This window comes from Amphiura filiformis, chromosome 18 (genome assembly GCF_039555335.1).
Source record: "Amphiura filiformis chromosome 18, Afil_fr2py, whole genome shotgun sequence".
NCBI classification, from domain to species: domain Eukaryota; kingdom Metazoa; phylum Echinodermata; class Ophiuroidea; order Amphilepidida; family Amphiuridae; genus Amphiura; species Amphiura filiformis.
In genome coordinates this window covers 52,687,077-52,708,992 of record NC_092645.1, presented here as the reverse complement: position 1 = coordinate 52,708,992, position 21,916 = coordinate 52,687,077, and the positions used below count along the sequence as shown (strand labels likewise).

Genomic DNA, 21,916 nt, shown 5'->3' with positions numbered 1-21,916 from the left:
TGAACGTCGACAAAATCCCCTGTAGTTTTAACAAGTTTGTCAAATAAACATGCACATTTTAATATTTTACAACTTGTTAAGATCGCAGCATTGATTATCCAGCTGAAAATGGTAAATGGGTGAATATCACGACATAACAAAAAATATTGGGAGTAGGCTTTTCTTAATCATAATTATTGTTTAGGCCTACATCAAATCATGTGCGCGATGTGCATGATATTGAACCACGTTCCAGAGATAACCATACGCGGTATGACTGTTGTGGGATTTTTTTTCGGTTGAACTAACTTTCATATAAATTGGAACTTGATTAAAAAAACTTTTTCTCCACGCTGACGGTTCCTTTCTGTGATGTAATAAAACTAACGGTCAACTACTATAGTATTCGATCGATCACCATAAAAATAAAACATGATAAGTGCTATACATTTCCACTTCTTAACAAAGGCTGCTTTGTCATCGTGGTAGCCCTAACAGAGTTTGTATTATACGCTAATTGAGATTGACATTTCAATGGTAAGTGCCCGGATATAAAGTGGTTCATGGTGGCTTTATTGGTTTACTCGATACTTGATGGGCATGGAGACATTGGTATTGATTTTGCTTTGGGTGGCAGTTTTGGGCGGTCTATCGACCTTTCATGTCCCTAAAATCTCCCTAAATTCTCCCTAAATTCTTTTGTCAACTTAGGCTAATTCCTCATTCATTGATGTTGATAATCTTAGGACGATTTTTCCTTGTTAGGTCGATTTTGGTTTGTAGTGATAGTTTGATCACAGAAAATAATAATTATATTCATAATTTCATCATAGCTTCAGCATGCACCCAAATAATTATTTATTTGTAAAAATTGTTCACATTTTTTGTTTCATATGACAGGTCTCTGCTAAAAATGTTTCATTCTATCATACAATGGTCGATTCCAGTTAAAATCCATACACCCCTAAATGGAAGACATGACCCCTAAAATCTCCCACACAGGGGGTGTAGAGTTCAAATGGAGACACCCATTTAGGTATCCCAACTTGAAATTCACACTCTCTGTGTGGGATATTAAGGTCATGTATTCCATAGAGAGTGTATAGGATGTTCATAAACCTCTAAGGCCTCTACATAAGGCAGGCCCAAGGGCAAATACCAAAAAAATATGAAAGGTGCCTGGATTATGCAATAGGCTATTCCAGTTGAAATCCATGAACCCCTATGGAAGACATAACCTTAATCTCCCACACAGGGGGTGTAGATTTCAAATGGAATCACAACTTTTCTACACAACCTGCCTATCAATATCAACTTCATAAGGAAGACCTGGAGGGGTACCAACAATTAGGTATTCCAGTTGCGCAACACAATCCCTATGGAAGACATGACCAAAATCTTCCACACTGGGAGTATGCATTTCAAATGGGCTTACCCGAATGAGTAACTCCACTTGAAATCTACACCCCCTGTGTTAAGGTCACATCTTCCATTCTGGATTAATTTACGGCTTGATACCAAACAAAAAATAAATAAAATAAACAATGCCCTCAACTTGTATTCATAAACAGAACTAACTCTTATTTGGCTGTATGCAGAAAACATGACGATATAATTTGTTCAATCTTCATACACAGGAAGTATCCTCTGTGCTCTGACAATGTAACCTTTGGTAGTCACAATGCCCCTGTTTTTGATCAGTACTGTGTATCTGAGTACCCACGATGGGTACCACCCCATTGCATCCTTGGCTGTGAAGAAGTTTTGTATTACACCTCGGAAAACATCTGCTGGCAAAACTTCTGCAGAGAAGAAATAAACAGATGATGTGTTAACAGTGTTATATAGGCACCGGAGTTTCGCGCGATTTAAAACGGCAAAATGCGCGAAAATTCAAGTCAAAAAGCGCAAAAATGCGTTTTCTACCACTTTTTGTATCCATTGATGAAGTCACACGCAATTCGAAGTAAATCAAGTATGCCGAATTCTGCACCTATTTCACATGTGCTACTCCGATGTTTTTCTCTCCATGAAGTTGATACATGATGTGAACAATGCAAATTTTATGTGAAAAGCTACTACTGTACTGTACAATAAACATTTTAATGCATAACTGTACTTTGTTGGCGTCCAAATGTTGTTTTTGTCACGAACTGATTCGTATCTCGCGTGCGTTCTGTGACTTATATCCTACCCTTCTTCGTTCAATCAATTATGCATATGATTAATGACGCCACTCATACGCATTTATCGATGTAAAGAATTAACTACCACACATGGTAACACGGCATGGAAAAAATCGGACATTTGCATATCACGGAAAAGCTTCCGGGGAGGATATTGTGCTGGTCTGGACTCACGTAAACAGTAAATATTGGTGAATTTACATTGAAAAGTAGTGTGTTTGGCAAAATTCTCAAAATTCACGATGGACCACCAAAATCGCGATGGACCCCCAAAATCGTGATTTTTTGCGCTTTTTGCGTGATCGCGCGAAACTCCGGTGCCTAGTGTTATACATGTACTTGCCACAATTTACGATTTCCTTTGTTTCATTTTAATTTGTCTTGCACATGTATGTATCCATTTAATAGCACCTAAATTTTCCTATGAGTAACTAAAACCCTAACCAAACCAAACATCAACAAGAGCACCAATGGCGCTGTGGCTCTGTGCTTAATGGTGACAGTGAAAGTCGAATGTGCAACAGGTGAAATCATTTGAGTATATGTGACATATTACATTCAATGGTACATCTGGTCGGTTGGTAGCTATCTCATTTGCAGAGCATACAATGATACATCAATCAATTTTGGGAATTACTATTTAGCCACATGGATCGAAACGGGTGGAATTGGATGGAAAAGGGTCCAAATGGGTCTAAACTAATCAATATGTATCAAAATAGGCCTATGTCAAGAATAGTGTTAGTCTGAATAAGGATTTGGCTCTAATTGGTGACTACCCACCAAGTATCAGACTAAATGCAACAGTCAGAGATATCACAAGCTGACCCAAATAAATCCTGAACTTGCTAAGCATAGCGAGCGGAACTCTTGCCCAGCACGGCCGGGGGGTCCCCTTAAGGGTCCCCGGTGGGGTCCAGATGGTTTTTGCACATTTAGCACCACAGGAAAGGCCATTTCAGAGGGTAACAAGGCGGTTCTCAAACCACAAGTCTCGCCTGCTTTTGTGACCGCCTGCTTTTGCAATAACTTTTGGTAGAGAGATAAATGAATTTGGCGGTTATCGGCTGGGCACGATTATCTGGCTGATGGTAACTGTACCCACCAAGTTTCATGCCCATGCAACAGTTTTTACTAATATGACCTCAGATGACCCTGGTGGCCCTGAAATGACCTTCTAAAAATTTGGCTCTAAATGTTGACTGTACCCCCGTGCTAAGTTTCATGCCCATATGACAGTTTTTACTAATTTGACCTCAGATGACCCCTGGTGGCCTCAAAAATGACCTTCCAAAAATTTGGCTTTAAATGTTGACTGTACCCACCAAGTTTCATGCCAATGCGACAGTTTTTACTAATTTGACCTCAGATGACCCCTGGTGACTCTGAAATGACCTTCCAAATATTTGGTTTTAAATGTTGACTGTACCCACCAAGTTTCATGCATATACGACAGTTTTACTAATTTGACCTCAGATGACCCCTGGTGACCCTGAAATGACCTTCCAAAAATTTGGCTTTAAATGTTGACTGTACCCACCAAGTTTCATGCCCATCTGACAGTTTTTACTAATTTGACCTCAGATGACCCCTGGTAACCTCAAAATGACCTTCCAAAAATTTGGCTTTAAATGTTGACTGTACCCACCAAGTTGCATGCCCATCCGACAGTTTTTACTAATTTGATCTCAGAAGACCCCGAAATGACCTTCCAAAAATTTGGCTTGAAATGTTGACTGTACCCACCAAGTTTCATGCCCATACGACAGTTTTACTAATTTGACCTCAGATGACCCCTGGTGACCCCAAAATGACCTTCCAAAATTTGGGTTTAAATGGTCAGTTCAGGGGCCCACCATACAAATTTGCAATCAAATTTGGCGATACCAAAGAACTATTTCATCAAAGTAATAAATCAAAACAAATAGATGCTTCTTTTACGAGTTATCACTCATTGAAAGTGCTACTTTGCTATACTTTACATGGTAAGCGACTATCTTAAAGTCGTAATATTTCCTTAATTACATAACCAATCAAGCTGTTATTTGGATATGTGATGCACAGTTAAAAATTAATTATTAAAAGATTTGGTGACCTCAGTTGACCTTTGACCTTTTATGTGACCTTTGACCTCACGAAATTAGATAAAGTATGTTGCGCTGAAAATCTAATCAGGTCGAGAACCTCTGGCCATGCAACTCCCCACCAAGTTACGTCCACTGTACCCCATACGGATCTCCAGATAATCTGTTCACAAGGTATTTTGCTTATTACGCATATATTATGCAAATTAGGTACTTAATTACCATATTTTACGCTCAAAATCTAATCAGGTCGAGAACTTCTGGCCCCGCTACTCCAAGTTACGTCACTGTACCCCATACGGATCTCCAGATAAGGTGTTCACAAGGGTTTGATTGCTTTTTTTTTGCTTGATATGCATCAAATACGCATTTAAAATTATGCAAATTAGGTACTTAATTAGCATATTTTGCGCTGAAAATCTCATCAGGTCGAGAACATCTGGCCACGCTACTCCCCACCAAGTTACGTCACTGTACCCCACACGGATCTCCAGATATAGATAAGCTGTTCACAAGGGTTTTTTTGCTTGATACGCATCAAATATGCATAAATTATGCAAATTAGGTACTTAATTAGCATATTTTTCGCTGATAATCTAATCAGGTCGAGAACATCTGGCCACGCTAACGCTACTCCCCACCAAGTTACGACACTGTACCCCATACGGATCTCCAGATAATCTGTTCACAACGTATTTTGCTTATTACGCATAAATTATGCAAATTAGGTACTTAATTACCATATTTTGCGCTGACTGAACCAAGAGCCCCTACCAAGTGTCATGCCCATATGACAGTTTTTACTAATTTGACCTCAGATGACCCCGAAATGACCTTCCAAAAATTTGACTCCAATGTCGACTGTAGGCCTATCCACCAAGTTTCACGCCCATCCAGTAGTTTTTACTAATTTGACCTCAGATGACCTCTGGTGACCCCGAAATGATCTTCCGAAAATTTGGCTATAAATGTTGACTGTACCTACCAAATTTCATGCCCATATGCCTACTAGTTGTTATTAGTTTCCGAAAGCAGCCATCGGGTCAAATAATTGATCTTTGTAACTTTTTTCTGATCAGTGAATACTAAAAAAAAAAGTGATTTCCCCACCCCCTGCTGTCATTGATTGCTTGCCATTCCTTTTGATTTCTCTCAAAATTTATACACATGTCACTTGTATGACCCACCCGAGGACCCCCGGGGGATGTGCATTATGGTTGGGTCATTTACCAACCAATTAGTGCCGCAGGGTACGGTCATTTACTCAATATGTGTGTCACAACATACCCCGAGGGGTGCGTCAGTGTCAGTCACTTTACCTAGGTGCGTCAATGGTTAGGTGCATCAGTGTCAGTCAAAATACCTAAATTGTGAGTCAAATTTGCGTCATGAGGACAGTCATAATCCTTAACATGTGCGTCACAATTTTGACGAGGGGCTCAGTCATTGTCGGCAAATGTCCGTCATTGTTTAGACGCACATGTGGGTCATGGTATAGTTAAATCTGACGCACCTTTGTAAAGTGACGCACCACTCCCGGGGGTCATGGGGTGGGTCATACAAGTGACATGTGTATTAGCTCATGATTAATATTGCACAGGCTATAGTAAAAGATGAAACTTTGCAACTTGCAATCAATGATTTCTGAAACCACTAATTTCAGTCACATTTGAATTCAATTATTATTATTATTATTTATGTTCATTAATATCCAACATTATTTTGACCTTTTCTATTACTGCCACCCCCCCCCCCCTAATAACCTAATAACTGTGACGACCTTGAGACCATCCAATCAGAACAGATCAGAATCGATCAATACGCCATAGGTCATGACCTCCTGATTGTAAACATAAAACAAGCAAGCTGCACTCACTGCTGCAGTCCAAAATCATGGCGAGATCGGGGACCATCGACATAACATCGATCAAATAAACCTTGGTCTTGAATTTCTTAAGAAGTCCTGGCCTAAAAACCATGTTGTTTTTCAAGAGAAAACATATCAATCTTTGATATTCTGAAGTATAAAATTGTTGTGCAAAGTGGAACATCATTTATTTAGACTGGTTTTGCTATGGAAAAATACGGAAATTGTTCAATATTGCGAAGTGGGGTAAAGTAAAATCTCATTGAAAATATAATTTTCCCTCAGAATCATGTCCACAATATGATTAAATTGACTGTTTTTAACTATATTCTAACAAAACTACAATGAGTGTGATGAAATACTGAACATTTTTCATGACTTTCGGTCCGTGTTTTGCACAAAATTGAGGTCACAAAAATATGTGCACTTAAGCAAGGAAAAATAGTCCACCAGGAAATTCATTTACCCGATTCATTAGTTCAGATTTATTCAAGATTCAGACATGTTCTTGACCATTTTTTGACATTCCTCAACTATTTCTTTATTTAAATTGTAAAGAAATAGTTAAGAAAAGTTATGAAATAGCAAATAACTTCTGAATCTGAACTGAATCTTAAGAAATTACCCTCCGTTGGTTTCCGTCACTTTTACGCAACTTAAATTATACAGACCAAAATAATCTCTAGCACACACAGGGTACCACAAAACAACTCGATCATCGTGGCTTTTTTACCAAAAAATCATATTTTATCAACAGTATTTGAAATCTACCTGGAGTGCAATCGATTAAATAATAAATAAGCAAAATTTAGAAACAAATTTCAAGACCAAATATCAAACAGACAAACATCCTTAGCATAAAAACCAACGCCCGAATTGGCTTTCTAATTGTTGCGATCAGTTAGGCCCTTTTAGCTTCGCTCAGAGCCAAAAATGCTCAATTCACAAAGCATCTGCAAGCGCAGGTATCCCACCTTATGTGATTGCACCATCATATGAACAGTCATATGGGCACAGAAACACCGCTATATACACATACAAAATCCACCAATTTCAGTGGTACTTGCCACTTGGTATGTCGATTAACAGGGGTGTACTCTAATTTTTTGACCAATAGCCAGTCGTGCAGGCATCTCATAAAAGTTACAAGCCCAACAGAGTGTTGCCAGCCCAACTTTCCTGAGTTAGAGTACTATTAAAAAGCACAATTTACATGAAAAATAAAACTTATCATCTTTGATTTCTTACTTCCCAGGTAGGGGCAGGTACTTTTGAAAATTTACCTGCACAAGAAGTTCAGAACAAAGTCACCCGTTCTTGGCATTCAGGCGGGTGTCAAAGATCATCCCTGTCGATTAAACATTGTTTCAGACATCTTCGTTTTGATAGCAATACACAAGGTCTGTGATTGACAGCAAGACAAGTATAGGGGTGTGTGTGGGGGGATCTTCTTTAATGGTATATCTGATTATTTGCACATACCTCTTGCATCAGAATGTGTTAATAGTTGAATGCTATTAGCTTTAGCAAACTCGCTGAGTTCTGGTGGAATGACGCAGCACACTGCTAAATTGATCTGGTTAATTACCGGCTTCACCTGGCAAGGAAAATTAATTTAAAAAGTTAAACTTAGTCACAATTTCCTAGCACCAAGACACATTCATGCAGTAGAGTGCCAACAGTTTTTGTAAGGGGGGGGGGGCAAAGAGAAATGTTTGCACAGTGAGCGTTACATTATCACAATTTTAACGCCTATCTGCACGTGCCGCACATGAACATTTTCAGTTTCAAACTATTTGAAATGACAGTTGATACATATTGGGTTCATTTTGTGTAATTTTACACCATTTTATACCCAGATCAAGGTATTTACTGTTTTTTGCAGTGGCATGTCCGGCCAGGGGGGCTTTGGGTGCTGAATCCCCCCAACTTTGTTAAAAATCATGTAAAATCAGCTGTTTTTTGGTGATTTTAGCCATTAAGCCCCCCGCAAACCTCTGAAAGCCCCTCTGAGCCCACAGGAAAAGATCCTGGACATGTGTGCATATTTAGACAGTACTAAGATTAGAATAACATTTCTCTATAGTTTTGTTTGAGTTGTTGAGGATATAATTTAGCATTTTGGATATTTTCAGAAAATAGTCTTGGTCTCTCGGAAATCGTATTCCTCAAGTTTTTCATTGAAAATTCACTTCTACTAAACATGTTTTCAAAAATGTAACACCCCAAGGGTGTTTAATAGAGTAAATACGGTAGTAGAAATTTAAGAAAAATTAAGGGCGTCGCTGTGGACCAGCCCTCAAATTAACCCACGGCACACACGACATAATGCCGTGGGTGCCCAGCACGAGGGCCGATCGCCGTTGACACTGTGCAGTCTTGTTCATGTTCACCGAACCAGAAATTACCCATCATGCAACGCTAGTTTGCCGAATAGTCGCGTCCATTTAGTTCCTCGTGGTGACGTCATCCCGCTTGGGATTGATACAAAATACAGGTTGTTCTGTCTAGGTATGAGACTATCAGGCCAGTTTGTATTTCTAAATTTTATTTTACAGTCATATAAATTAATTGCAAAAAACCTGAGTTAAATCGACCTAAAAGATAAGCGAGATACGATGTTTTATATATGGCATATTTTTTACACAAAAAATGGATATTTTGACTGTTTTCAAACAAGAAATTTAGATTTATACCAATAATAATCCAAACTTTTTATTTCAATACCATAAACATTGACTGTCGTGCTCATTAAAACTAGAAACACATTTGGTCGGAAATGAAATGAAAGTAGTGAATTTCAACGATATTTGTGGGCCGTATTATGCATTTGAATTTTGACATTAAAACATTAAAAACATGTCTGCTTGTTCGCTTTTGCGTGATTCTTAAGGAAGGAATGTGTATGTTTTATATAGTAAAAGAAGCAAAAATTATATTCCGTGATTTGATACTCATTTTTTTTAAGTGAAAAAAATTAATATAATATATAAATCATGCAAGAAATGATCACGCTAATGTCTCGATATTAAAATGCCACGATGCGTGTACGCCTATGCACTGTAGATATAGCGAGATGTTGTATCGATTTTTAATAAAGTTCATTGTTAAACAAATAACGGATGGCCAGGTTAACAATAGATGGGTCAGAATTGGGGAATAATCAATAACTAACGGTACAGTTGTTGATGGTTCATAGTGAAAAATTATTCAATTACTTGTATAGAGGGCAGTGCGAACAAGATTCCCAGATCGGTCGTTGTGCCAGCCGCATTGCCGTAATGTCCTTTACCGATGGCAGTCACTTGCCGTGCCCTTTAATGAAGTTGCCGTTGGTGCCCCAGCCCTGCCCCTTCATTATAAAATTTTCTTCACTTAAAATTGAGAAATTGCCTTGGTGCCCTTCTCAAATTTTCAACAGTTGCCATGATGCCCTCCTGAAATATTACAAACTGCCGTGCTGCCTTGCCTTTTCAATTATCAACTTGCCCTAAAAAGTTGCTGTGCCCCTTCAGATCCTTAAGGCAGCTGTGTACTCTAGACATTGTTTCTTTCGCAAAATTGAGTTTTTTTGATATGTTTGTACTTTGTTATGTTTTTTATAAATACAAGGAATGAAAATCCAGATTTGTAAACGCCAACTGCAATATTTTAAGGATTTTATTTCACTATTCCACTCGTGTTTGAAATTGAAAAGGAAAGAAAATCTTTGTTGTACCAGCAGGGTACACGCACGCAACAACGCATCGCGTTGCATATCGCGCAATTTGTTAACGCACAAATACGCTACGCATACGCGGCGCTTATCTGCATGCGCGGCGCATCTTATGGAAACACCACGGAAGCACAAAATTCTAGTGGTCAAATGGCTCCATTTTAGCTGATAAAATGTGGGTTTTTTCAAGTTCTTTCCCCAATTTAAATATCAAGTTATGAATGGATTTCGCTTAAACTTCTCAAGGGGCCGTGGATTTACCCGATGTTTATGTAATGTAAGATAGAAAAATAAAAACTGCCGCATTCTCCTGCGAGATTCGATGAAAGTGCAAAATGTGACCACTTTAAACGGCCATTATTTCAATGTTCATTTTCTCTGTAAAATGACGATTTAGGTACACGATAACTCAATAAATACAGCATCTATAGGTAAGCAAATATGATCACCGTAAAAAGCATGATTCACTCAAGAATCGGTTTTCTCATTTTTTTATATTTTGGTCTATTTCCAAATTTAGGCATCATTTTGTGCAAATAGGCGCTTGTGAATTTTAAAAGTTCAATTTGATGCCTTATATGGTCAATATCTCAAAAATAAGGCCAATATCAAAAAATTTAAAAAACGTTTTTGGAATGGAGCCTCAAGATTGAGCTAAAAACAAAATAAAATATTTTGGAAAGAGTGTATTTTTCTGATGATGTAGCTTCAAAAAAAAGCCAAAAACTCACTTTTTTGTGATTTTCTTCATAATTGTTGTTTTTACCCCAAATCTGTATTTATATTAAGATTTATTGATGTCTTGCCTTCATAAAAATGTATACCTCCGTATGTTTAAAGAGAATAATTACAAAGTTATTGCACTTTTACTACATGCATGTCTGAGAGTACACAGCCTCCTTAATTCAAGGGCTGCTGTGGACATTCACAATGTACTTACTGTAGCCCATTCGCAAAGTTGTTCTAGCATGTTTTTGTCCAAGTCGCATACCCCTAGTTTGTCTACTTTTCCTTCCAATACTAAATGCTCCAGGCCTTTCCATATGGGTTTGAAGTGGTCCATTGATAATAGTTCTTCATTTGGTTTCTCTGGCATTGCTAGCAATATGGTGTCTATCCTTTCAATGGCCATTTCTTGAGTCACTATAAATGAGAAATAATTAAAATATTAATTACCCATGCCATGAAGGCATGATACCATTGTGTATTTTAAACATAGCAAACAGAACTGAAACAGTCACAAGTAAAGTGCAAAACAAGCACAAAAACACCAGAGTTGTAAACAAGTCACCAACATGTCAAAGCCAAATCCCCTGGCCTTAATTCCAGCTTGAGTCAAGTCAAGCGGAATCCTTCATATAATTTCTCTAAAATCATTAATACGGTCCTAGTGGTATCATCTGGTATGATAATAAAATGTCTTCTTACAAATTTGCAAAAATACGGGTATATATGCAAGACTGTTTGGTGGTGACTGTACCTCATCTTGGCCTTAGTTACCACTCGTTCTGGTCATGGGCTGCTTTGCATTTATTAGCGCTTTGTGTCCACAGGCAGTGGTGGTGGGGGGTGGGGTCAGAACTCTTTCCCCCAGTAAAAACCCAAAATTATGAAATTGTCCACTTTTAGCAGCAATTGTGCGCAAAATTTGTTGATCTGTATAAGACTTGCCTCTGCTGATTGACTCTGTGAATACGTCTATTTCTATATTGCTAACCATAATCTTGATCGTCACCTTGAGGGCGTCTCTCTGCTCGCTGATTCTGGATACTTTTGGCGAATATTTTGGACCCGGATGTGCATATTCTAAAGATTCTTTTAGCTGCTCTGTGTCCCAGTCAACTTGATGAAGACAACTGTCAAAGGTACCTGACAAGCACAGTTTCAGCTGAAAAGAGAAGAAATTTAGAGGGGCAAAATTAAGAGATTCATCAGGTTTGTAGATGATCATAGTTTTACATTTTCATGTTACAAAAGCAATGTTTGAAAACTGATCTCGACAACAGCCCTAGGTGAAATTTATTTTTTAATCCTAACCATAGTAAACAACACAAGACAACAGTTCACAAAACATAAGCACATGCAGGTATTATGGGTGTGATTTTCGGGTAATTTTATGCCCGGTACCCGCACATTTTTCGGCAGGTAAAAAAAAATTGCAAAATCAAAAAAAAAATTTTTTTTATTTTTCGGTTTTGAGGATCATTCATGGTTGACCTAGAAAAAAAAATTTGTATGATGTTTTGTGTTTTTAATGAAAATTGATCATTTGTATTCATGTCATACTCTATTTAATGATATCAAAATGTATTGAATTTGAATGCATTTTGATATCATTAATTTATATACATGTAGTATGACATTTATACAAATTATCAATTTTCATATAAACAAGAATTTGTCTTTTGATAAGTTCACAGATCAGGTGTATAGTACATGTACTTTGAGCTACTTTGATCTGACATTTAATATTCATATATCTAACCTACTCTGCACTTATTTGACAATAAATAAGTGATATGAGGCTTAATAATGATACCTGCGTCTTGACTCTGGAAAACAATATTTTTTAAAAACCTCATTTTGCATTTATTTTTTTAAGCCACCTCGGGAGCCACCTACAGGATCTCATTTTGCATTTAGGTTGCAAAGTAGCAAAACTTTCTTTATATATGGCCCAATTCGTGCCTGGAAAAGGCTATCCCCTCAATTACAACCTATCCACAGGTCTAAAATCTATAATGAGGTGTCACCAGGTTTGCAAGAGATAATAATACCAAATCTAAACACCATGAAATTCACCACATCACGACCAAGCTCACATTGGGCGCCCATTCCTTTTTAAAGGAATTTTTATTAACTCTTGCTAGCTTTTGTCAGGGTCAGTGATATTTGTCTTTGTCAATATTATACAGGTTTATACACATGGGTTATTACAAGAGTCAATAAACATTCAATTAACTATAGATAATGGACTTAGTTTTGTGCAATGTAGTTATATTGAACTTTATCTGAAGTAAATCACCTGCTACACAGTTTTCTATACAGAATGATATGTTTACTTTGTGATGAGGCCTGACCTAACCCCTGCTAGTTTTGATTAACCAATCAGTTATGTGTATTGTCAGCATGTGATGGCCATAAGCCAATTGCAAACATGTTTCTAAAAAATTTCTACGCTGGACAGACTCTTGGACAGGTTAAGTGTTAAATAGTAAGTTGTCAGTGGGGCAAGATTAAATAAAGGCATACAAACTAGGGCATGAGATATTAGGAATTATTTCCTAGCCTCTTAACCATTATGTAGCTATTCAAGACACAGGATATGTAAGGGATAAACTGTGCATAATTATGAGATATGGGTGCAAGTGGCATCATTTCACTGCCGTGAAAAAACACAAACAATCATGCAATATTTTTTTAGGTCAACCATGAATGATCCTAGCATTTAGGTCTAGGTAGGCCTACACTACAAAACCCCAAAAAAAAATCAAAAAAAATAATTATTTCCTGCCTGGGTAACGTAATCTCGGGCGGGTACCCACGAGCCCACCCGAAAATCCCTGGCTTAGCAGGTATCCAACTTGGATGTGATGATTGCGTCGTGGTCGCAGAAAGCTTGGCCAGGCAAGCTACAACCCTGTGGCAAGGTTGGCTGGCCTGTGCACGTGTCTGGCACCCGAGGGGTCGGTGGCTCAAAACTGCACCCGAGAAAAGGTTTTCTCTTCTTCTTTCTTTCTTCCTTTCTTTTTTCCTTCCCCCAACCAAAAAGCAGCGAGGGCGTTAGGGTTAAGAACACCTTAAGTTCTTAATTTTCCTCTTATATGTATCTTAACCCTAACTGTACTAAACAACACAAAACCACAACTTTCACAAAACATAGGCACAGGCAGGTATCCCATGTGATGTGATTGTATCATCATGCGAACAGTCATATGGTCGTGTAAAGCCTGGTCCAGGCAAGCTACACCCCCGTGGGCTGAGACCTTTAGGTACAATGTATTATGGTCTCAGCCCGTGGTAAGGTAGGCCCGTGCACATGTCTGGCACCGGAGGGGTCGGTGGTTCAAAACCGCATCCGAGAAAAAAAGTTTTCTCTTCTTCTTCCTTCCTTCCCCCTCGCCAAAAAGCAGCGAGGGCGTTAGGGTATAAAATGGAAATGTTACAATTTATTATCATGAACATGGCCCTGTAAAGTAGATTTTTTGGTACTTCCGTGGTCCAGGCACATGCTTGTGATCGGGGATTCCGTGAAGTGGCGAGGTCTCCTCTCTTACGCGCTGACGTGAAATTGTCTTGTTGTCAAGACTGAATCAGCCAATCAGTATGATTGTTTCACTTAAAGGTTAAGTACGCTCGACACACAGCACTGACCACAGCTGTCATCAGTGGGACGGTTCTCCGCGTACACTGTTTGATGAGTATTAAAGCATGCCAACTCACTTGTGATTGCTTGGTTAGTAATTTCATTATTACATCCATGGTCATGCGTTTGCAGTGTACTTTGAAATTCACAACATACGGTTGCCATAGGCGTATGATTGTGGACAGCTGCTGTTGGCAGCTGTGCCTGTGTTCATTCAAATGCAATTTTTACTTAAAATCTTTTGCAGGGCCTTTCAGTACCGTAATTTAGCCCCAGCCAATTTTCTCTGCATACATGTAGAAAACACCAATTTGCTTTTACTTTTGTAATTATTGGGAGTTTATTTCTCTGATAAGAAATTTTCATTTTTTGAGTTAATTGTTTCACCCAAGGAACTTATTTTATCATGATATGTTTTGTGATTTCCCCCATTGACTACAATGGTGTCCCCTTCGTGTCCGCGATGGAATAGACGAATCCCAGGCTCCCAGCAAAGCGATCTATTGTGACGTCATACCAACTGGCCGTATAGGAACTTGGAAATAATATCATATGCTGGATGGTTAGCAGTTACGCTTAATTTGTAATTATTTAAGGAAATCTGCAAAATATTAGTACTAGAAATTTCAATTTAATGAACACAGCCTGACATGATAGCACGATGATTTTTTGCATGCACTGCGCGATGTAGTATGCCAGTGTGTGCGACTGTGCATGCATAACCAACGTTGGTATCGCGTAGCAAAATGCTACACAATTTTATCAATTTGCTACACAATTTTGGAGTTGAGTACCGGTAGCATTTTTTATGCCATAGACTTACACGCTGAAGTATGTGAATGTATACCCTGTGTGGGCAAGTCATACTTCAGTATGACTTGCCCTGAACGTCCATACATATGTATATGTTCGGAAGAGACGGATACATTGCATGAGAGACTGCCAATTTACGCTTCCTATAATATCAATTGCACGTAACATACGAAGTCACAAACTTACAAACTTCAATATGCACTTCAAATACAGCAGACCAGCTGTTAATTATTACCGATCCTGTAGAATAACTTACATAATCGTCCATTTCATGGAATCCTGTTGCTCAGTAGAGTTGGGCGACTACAATGTATCACTTTTTTCCTAGTCGACAGCAAATAGTCGCGACTATGACTATAGTCGCGACTATCTGTGGTTAAAATTGGACTGAAAAATCGGGTGAAAGATTGGTGGCAATTTAGTATTTATAATGCATGATTACAGGACCCGTGATTGCCGGCATCGCATCACAGTTTGCTACACAAACCAGCACTGTTGCGATACAAATACTGTATCGCACGTTTGCGATGCAAATATTTGACTGTAAAATGCTGTAATATAGGCCTAACTTTTCTGTTCAATTAAATTCACTTGCCACTTTCCAGCAACAGCACAAGAAACTTCATATAATTTCTCAAACCTTCAATATTCCAATAGCGATCTTCGTTCGTTTCCATGTTTTGCTGTGCATGAAAATATGTAAACATGCCGGTACGGCAGTGGCGTGCATATTTTCCATGGTATGCTCATGAACGTGTTGCATCGTGCATGTACAATTAACTTTCACCTCCGACCTACGTCACCTGACCTCATCTAGACTACTGCATTTGTCGCTACAGGGGTGGCATTGCAACATTACGACTGTTTGTCAGCTAATTTGTTTATTTTCCTGTTGCTTTCTAATATTCTGTTACCACAATAAGCATAGCTTTTTGAAATTACGTGAAAAGTACTTCTAATCTAATAATATTTTCCTAAATTTTCCCTTTTGGAAAACACTTCTCAGAAGTTCTCGCTGTTTCTTTCCAAAGTTGAAATAATCTCATACCTTCAGTAGTTGGTACAAACACCCAACCTGGGTCTGTACATGCACGCTATGATGCTGCTACACCTGTTATCGCTGCATAAATTGTAATCATAATGAGATGTTCGACAGTTCTAAGTAATTTGAGTTTGTTTTTTTCTTTTATCTTGTGGGAAAGTAGTTCGACAACAAGTCAATAACACCAATTTAATGATGATTTATGGACATTATGATTACTTGTTGGTTAGTGTTACTATTGGTAAGACAATGACTAACATTTTTTCACATTTTTCGCAGTTTATATGTTAGTATTTGGTTGGTTTTGGTGCGAATAACTGGCACTTTTAAAGTAATTTTTTAACACAAAAATATACTTGCATTAGTCGACTTTTGGTTTTCAATAGTCGTAGTCGCGACTATCAGTAATAGTCGCGACTAACGACTATTGGCGACTTAGTCGCCCAACTCTATTGCTCAGAATTGCCAATTTAATTTTTATCTGTCAAATGCGCTGTGAATGTGCTCCATTAGGCCAATGAAAGTCAATTCCTTGTTTCCCGTTACACAATTTTTCATGACTGTGTAGGTGACCATTTCATTTTTCATTATTCATTATTTTATGCCATTTCATTATTGCATCTGTTACAGGTGTAAACCAATAACTACCCATGTATTCATGTGATAAGTTACAGTTTGTAGTTTACAGATGTAGTTTACAACCACATGAAGGTGATTGTACAACTATTATCAAAAGTTTCTTTTTATGGAATGAGATCAGAGCAGATCAAAAAGTGCGGGACAGAGAAGTGAGTAGGTACCGTATTCATTATTAATTCATTATTAACCATATACCATGCTCCTACTGCAAAGAAAATCCCTGAAAATCAACAGAAAGATATTTATGATATATTTAAAACCACAATTATTTATTGGTACCGTAAAATGGGGTGACTTTGGACACTGGGGTGACTTTGGACACACATGGGAAAAACAATTATTTCATGTAGGCTGTTTTACCTTTTAATATTTCTAAGAATATTTTTGTATGTTCTTATGTGGTAATGTATGGACATTACAAATGACTAAAGTTTTCCAGTATAATGTGTTATCTTATATGTTTTTCAGAACTTTTTAGCGGGGTCCATAAAATACAGGATTTTTGTGGTGGTCAAACTTTCGGTACTCCACCGGAACATAAGAGTGGAAACTCAAGCCTGTTGGTTGGATAGTAAACACAGATGAATCAAGAACCTACCTGGATAGTCATGATATCTAGCCACTCTTAAGAATTTAAAAGCAGGCTGTGTCCAATGTCACCCCAGGGTTTGGCTTCCTTTCCGGGTGACTTTGGACATAACAAATGAATACAAAAAATTTGACACTTTGTTAAAAATACACCACAGTGACCATGCCCTACCACAACAGTGTCCTCTGTGCTCCTACCCACCTCACAACTACTTCCACCCTCTCCATTGCTCTACTCTTCAGGTCGGGTGACTTTGGACATGCACTTGATTACATGGTGTCTAAAGTCACCCCAAACCCAGGGGTGACTTTGGACAAACTTTGCCCCCAAAAAAATTATCGTAAAATAAAATAAACTTGAGTTGACCTTATGGGCATGAACTGTCCTCTATTGGTACTTGCCAAACCCAACATGAAACTCAGAATTCTACTGATCATTATAAAAATATTTATGACAATACATCAAAATTGTCCAAAGCCACCCCATGTTACGGTATGTTAAAGTTTGTTAGAAATCAACATTTTATTCAAAATAATGAAATATTTGGCCAGCAATTGGTTTTGAGCGGAGTAGGGTAACGGGAAACTAGGAATCGACTTTCATTAGCCTTAAATCACAGGTGTGAAACTGACTTTATACCACTCGCTCGCTTTCGCCGAAAAGCCAGCCTTGTGGCACTAGGGCATGACGTCATCGTGGACGTATGCAAAATTTCCGACGGGCGTCATATAACCCGTATTGTGATTGGTTGCAAAAGCCATTCTTTGAAATCGTACATGTAAGCCAATCAATGAATGCGACGGCCTTTTACGGTATTAATTAATGTGACTCGCCAGTAAAGTACGTCTAACCTGATTGGTTTACAAAACTACTTTGATAATTGCTAAGCCAGTCCGCGTACTCGATGCGACAACCTCGTAGAGGTTTTTGAGAGGCGAATTCACGTGGTGATCCAGCGATCGAGTATAAATTCAGGTTGACAACTGCTCTCGTGCGAGATCGCAGGTGCAATAACAATACATGGACACAATCAGTGACATGTAATGGAATAATGAATTATTTATGACATGCATTGATTGGCTGGATTTTACGATCGAGGTAAGGTTTTTGGCATGTCCCTGCGTGAATATCCTTAGTACTCGTAGTAGAGGTCGTGCATTCGCGTTGTGTAGTTTGAAATGTACACAATATAGGTATGCTAGGTGAATTCAAATTTGCCATCAAACTGCATCATTTTATATATCAAATTAAAGCCCTTGAGTAAACAAAGCCAAAACTGAAACCCTTTTTTTCATAGCACTTTCCGTAGTAAAGTTACATCTTGTCAAAGACTGACTTTCATCAAAAAGATTAAGCTAGCAAAATTCCCCAAAACGGCATTTCGGGGGTGTTTCTAGATCTTAGTCTCATGGCGATAGCAGCTTTTTTTAATGGAACTGCTATCAAAATCCCTCTAAAATTCCATGTGCGACTTGATTATCACCATAAAAAATCCTATATTTGGGTCAAGTGAAGTATAGAAAACATATTTATGTAGGTTTCCTTCACCGACCTATTCTCGAAAAAAATTCAAATTTCTATGTAAATATGCATTGTGTTTGGGCCCCGGTCTCGGCGAATTTCGCTGACTAGCAAATGTGTTAACTAAGGTTTGCTTGGGATACCTACACAATATATGATCGCGGTTGGATGAGTACAGCTGAGCTGTTGAAAGCTGTGTTCATCCAATTGAAATTTCTAGTATGGCCCGTTCTATTTTGAGAGCTCCGAGAAACACACCAATTGAATGTGTGATCTTGGTTGGCACCCGATTGCCACACTTCAAGACAAATTACGTGTCAATTATTTTGAAAGGCTTCGCGCTATGCCACTGCACCGATGGCCTAAACTTTTGTTCAACATCACGAATATGATTTATAAATGTAATTCAATTAAAAATAAAACAAACATCTCAGGTGGTTTTCTCATGTATAACGTGTTTACTGAATACGGTATGGATTATGTGTTTAATGATGTATCAGTAATTGGTAATGCACGGATTAATCGATTTAACAATATTGTAATGGATGTAAATAATTATAAATGGAGAAACGGTGTCAGATCTAAATCGTCCCTGTTAAGCTATGCGTTGTTAAAAGACACACAACACCTTGAAGAATATCTCCTTTCTAATGTAGATTTTTACGCGGCATCTCTTAAATTCAAGGCACGGTCGAATACTTTGCCTCTAAATGGTCGCACTTATTTATGGAATAAAGATGGTAACAGTATTTGTCCACTCTGTAAGAATGGGACTGAGGATCTAAAGCACTTCTTGTTTGTTTGATCACTTCAAAGTATTAGAGCCGCCGAATATCAAAGTCTTGAAAATGATTTGAAAATTAATCGTTTAGATGCTTTATGGTACTTGTTTATATCTAGTGATTTAAATGTTAAGACATGCTTCTTATTAGGCTTATCTAACACCTTTTTCTTGACATAGGTGGTATTGATATTGATTGTGCTTTGAATATTTTTGACTTTGTATGTAAATCATTCCTAAAAAGGCGTGGCGACTTCGTAATGAACTCACAAATTAAGTTTTTAAGATAGCCATGCAAGTAATTTAATTTTTTATATACATGTACATTGTACATTTTGCGTAATTGCTGTGTAAATTATGTTTTGTATTGGAGTAAATTTGTTGTTCCACAAGTCACAATCACACTTTATTCCTCAGCCATATTTGAATGCTTGTGCTCTGGTATGTTTGTTAAATGCGCGCCCTCCACCTACGATGTAGGTTCCCGCTTTTGCCATTGCACCGCTTCCTGCTCGTGATCATGTAAATGGGATTGTGCCTAGTGGATCGATAATATTGTACTCATTAACATTTTGCCATGTTTTATGTTTGTTGATTTATTGTGTTTTCTTGTTTTACTTTGTAATTTTGTGAACGCACCGTCGGGTAGACATACTTGGCAGTGGGGTTTGACCCCCACCCTTTTTATTTTACCCCACCCTTTTTATTGAGGCACCCTTTATATTGAAAATTCCTGACCCCCATGCTTTTTGCTGAGGCACCCTTTATACTGAAAATTCCTGACCCCCACCACTTTTTGCTTTTTCCCCCTATTTGTATACATTGATGAAGTCACTGGCAGTTTGGTTCGAAGTTAATCAAGTACGCCGAATTCTGCACCTATCATCACACGATAGCCTAGTGGATGTAAACATGCATCAAATGCAATTTTATCTTGCGATATGGTTTGCTGGCAGTGATTTGGCACTTATTCTTGTGGTTTGGCACTTATCCTAGGATGATTTTATCATTCAATGGAAATATATTGTAAGCTGGCACTCCCACCCTTTTTATTTTACTCACCCTTTATATCAAAGTTTAAACCCCCACCCTTTTAAGGGTTTTCCAAATTTCCGAGTGGCACCCTTTAAAAGGGTGCCCTGCCAACAGTGGTAGACGTGTGCCGCTGATATAAAAGCGTATGTTCTAATAATAAAATAAAAATAAATATTAGGCCGTATAAAATTAATGTTTTGGTTCTCGTCCAGAGGATTTTCATGAATTGATGAGGGAGGGAGGTGTTTTGTTTTTTTGTTTTTTTCAATGTAAAATTAGCATTGTCAGTAGTTTTCGGTCTTCTCCAACAGTGCTCGAGGAAACGATGAGGCCCTTTTTTTTTTTTTTTTTCAAATGTGAGATTCTGAGGATAAACCCCTAGAGTACCACAAAAAGACTTGGAAGTGATGCTTGTTCTCTAATAAACTTATTTATATGTATGAAGATTTCATAAATCATTCCAAAGTCTAAAAAATTGAAAAATCTATAAAAAAAAAAAAAAATCTGACAAATCCCAGAAATTGAGGAGGGAGGGACGAGAACCAAAATATTAATTTCACACGGCCTTAAGGCCAGCATTTATTATTATCACATTATAATGTACGTACATACAATGATACATCATACATCATTACATGCATGCATTATGCATAGCATGCATGTTTATACACCTGCATTTTTAAGCTTACCTCTTCTGTCGATGACTGCGGAATCTTCCTTTTCAAACTGCTGTAATTTATTATATTGCCACTACTCAGAACCATTACTGACGAAGCAGGGATACGAGCAGGCTCTTCTATGTTGTTATCCATTATTTTACCTTAATTTCTAGCGACAAAATACAAGTTCAGTTGCTACCAATGCAATCCATGAATTAAGATTTTCTGCCGAGTCATTAAAAAGATTATACTATATCGCTGAGCGAAAAGCGATTAGTTATTGGCCAATGAGATAGCGCGTTTTTCCCAGCGTCGCAAAAAGCTCTCTACCTCATTGGTTAGAAACTTATCGCTAGTCGCTCAGCGAGTGAGTGAGTGTAAGTTCAGCTTATAATCGCGTTATATAACAGCCTCATCTCTCATTTCGATTACTGTTTACAATTTTACGTACGCCAACGTTCACAAGGGGTCGATGTTGTTTTGTTATAACAAATAGCCTATGGTAGGGCCTAAAATGGGACAGTGATTTTCAGATATACTTTTATTTTTGTTATTGCTGCGATTTGGGGGCGGGTGTACAGTGTCATTAAAAAGTTCTATGAAATTACTCAAAATCTTAGCTACAAATTTAAAGATAGGC

At 38.0% G+C, this 21,916-nt stretch overlaps 1 protein-coding gene across 1 annotated transcript; it reads right to left on the bottom strand.

The window, feature by feature from the left end:
• Positions 1 to 770: 770 nt before the first annotated feature.
• Positions 771 to 21,628, bottom strand: LOC140138802 (glutamate--cysteine ligase regulatory subunit-like). Its single transcript, XM_072160573.1, has 5 exons — positions 21,307 to 21,628; positions 11,503 to 11,719; positions 10,772 to 10,974; positions 7,599 to 7,713; positions 771 to 1,781 (listed from the first exon to the last, which is right to left on the bottom strand). Exons 1-5 carry the CDS (start codon positions 21,427 to 21,429, stop codon positions 1,600 to 1,602), a joined length of 840 nt encoding a protein of 279 aa, XP_072016674.1. The 5' UTR covers positions 21,430 to 21,628; the 3' UTR covers positions 771 to 1,599.
• Between the last annotated feature and the right edge of the window lie 288 nt (positions 21,629 to 21,916).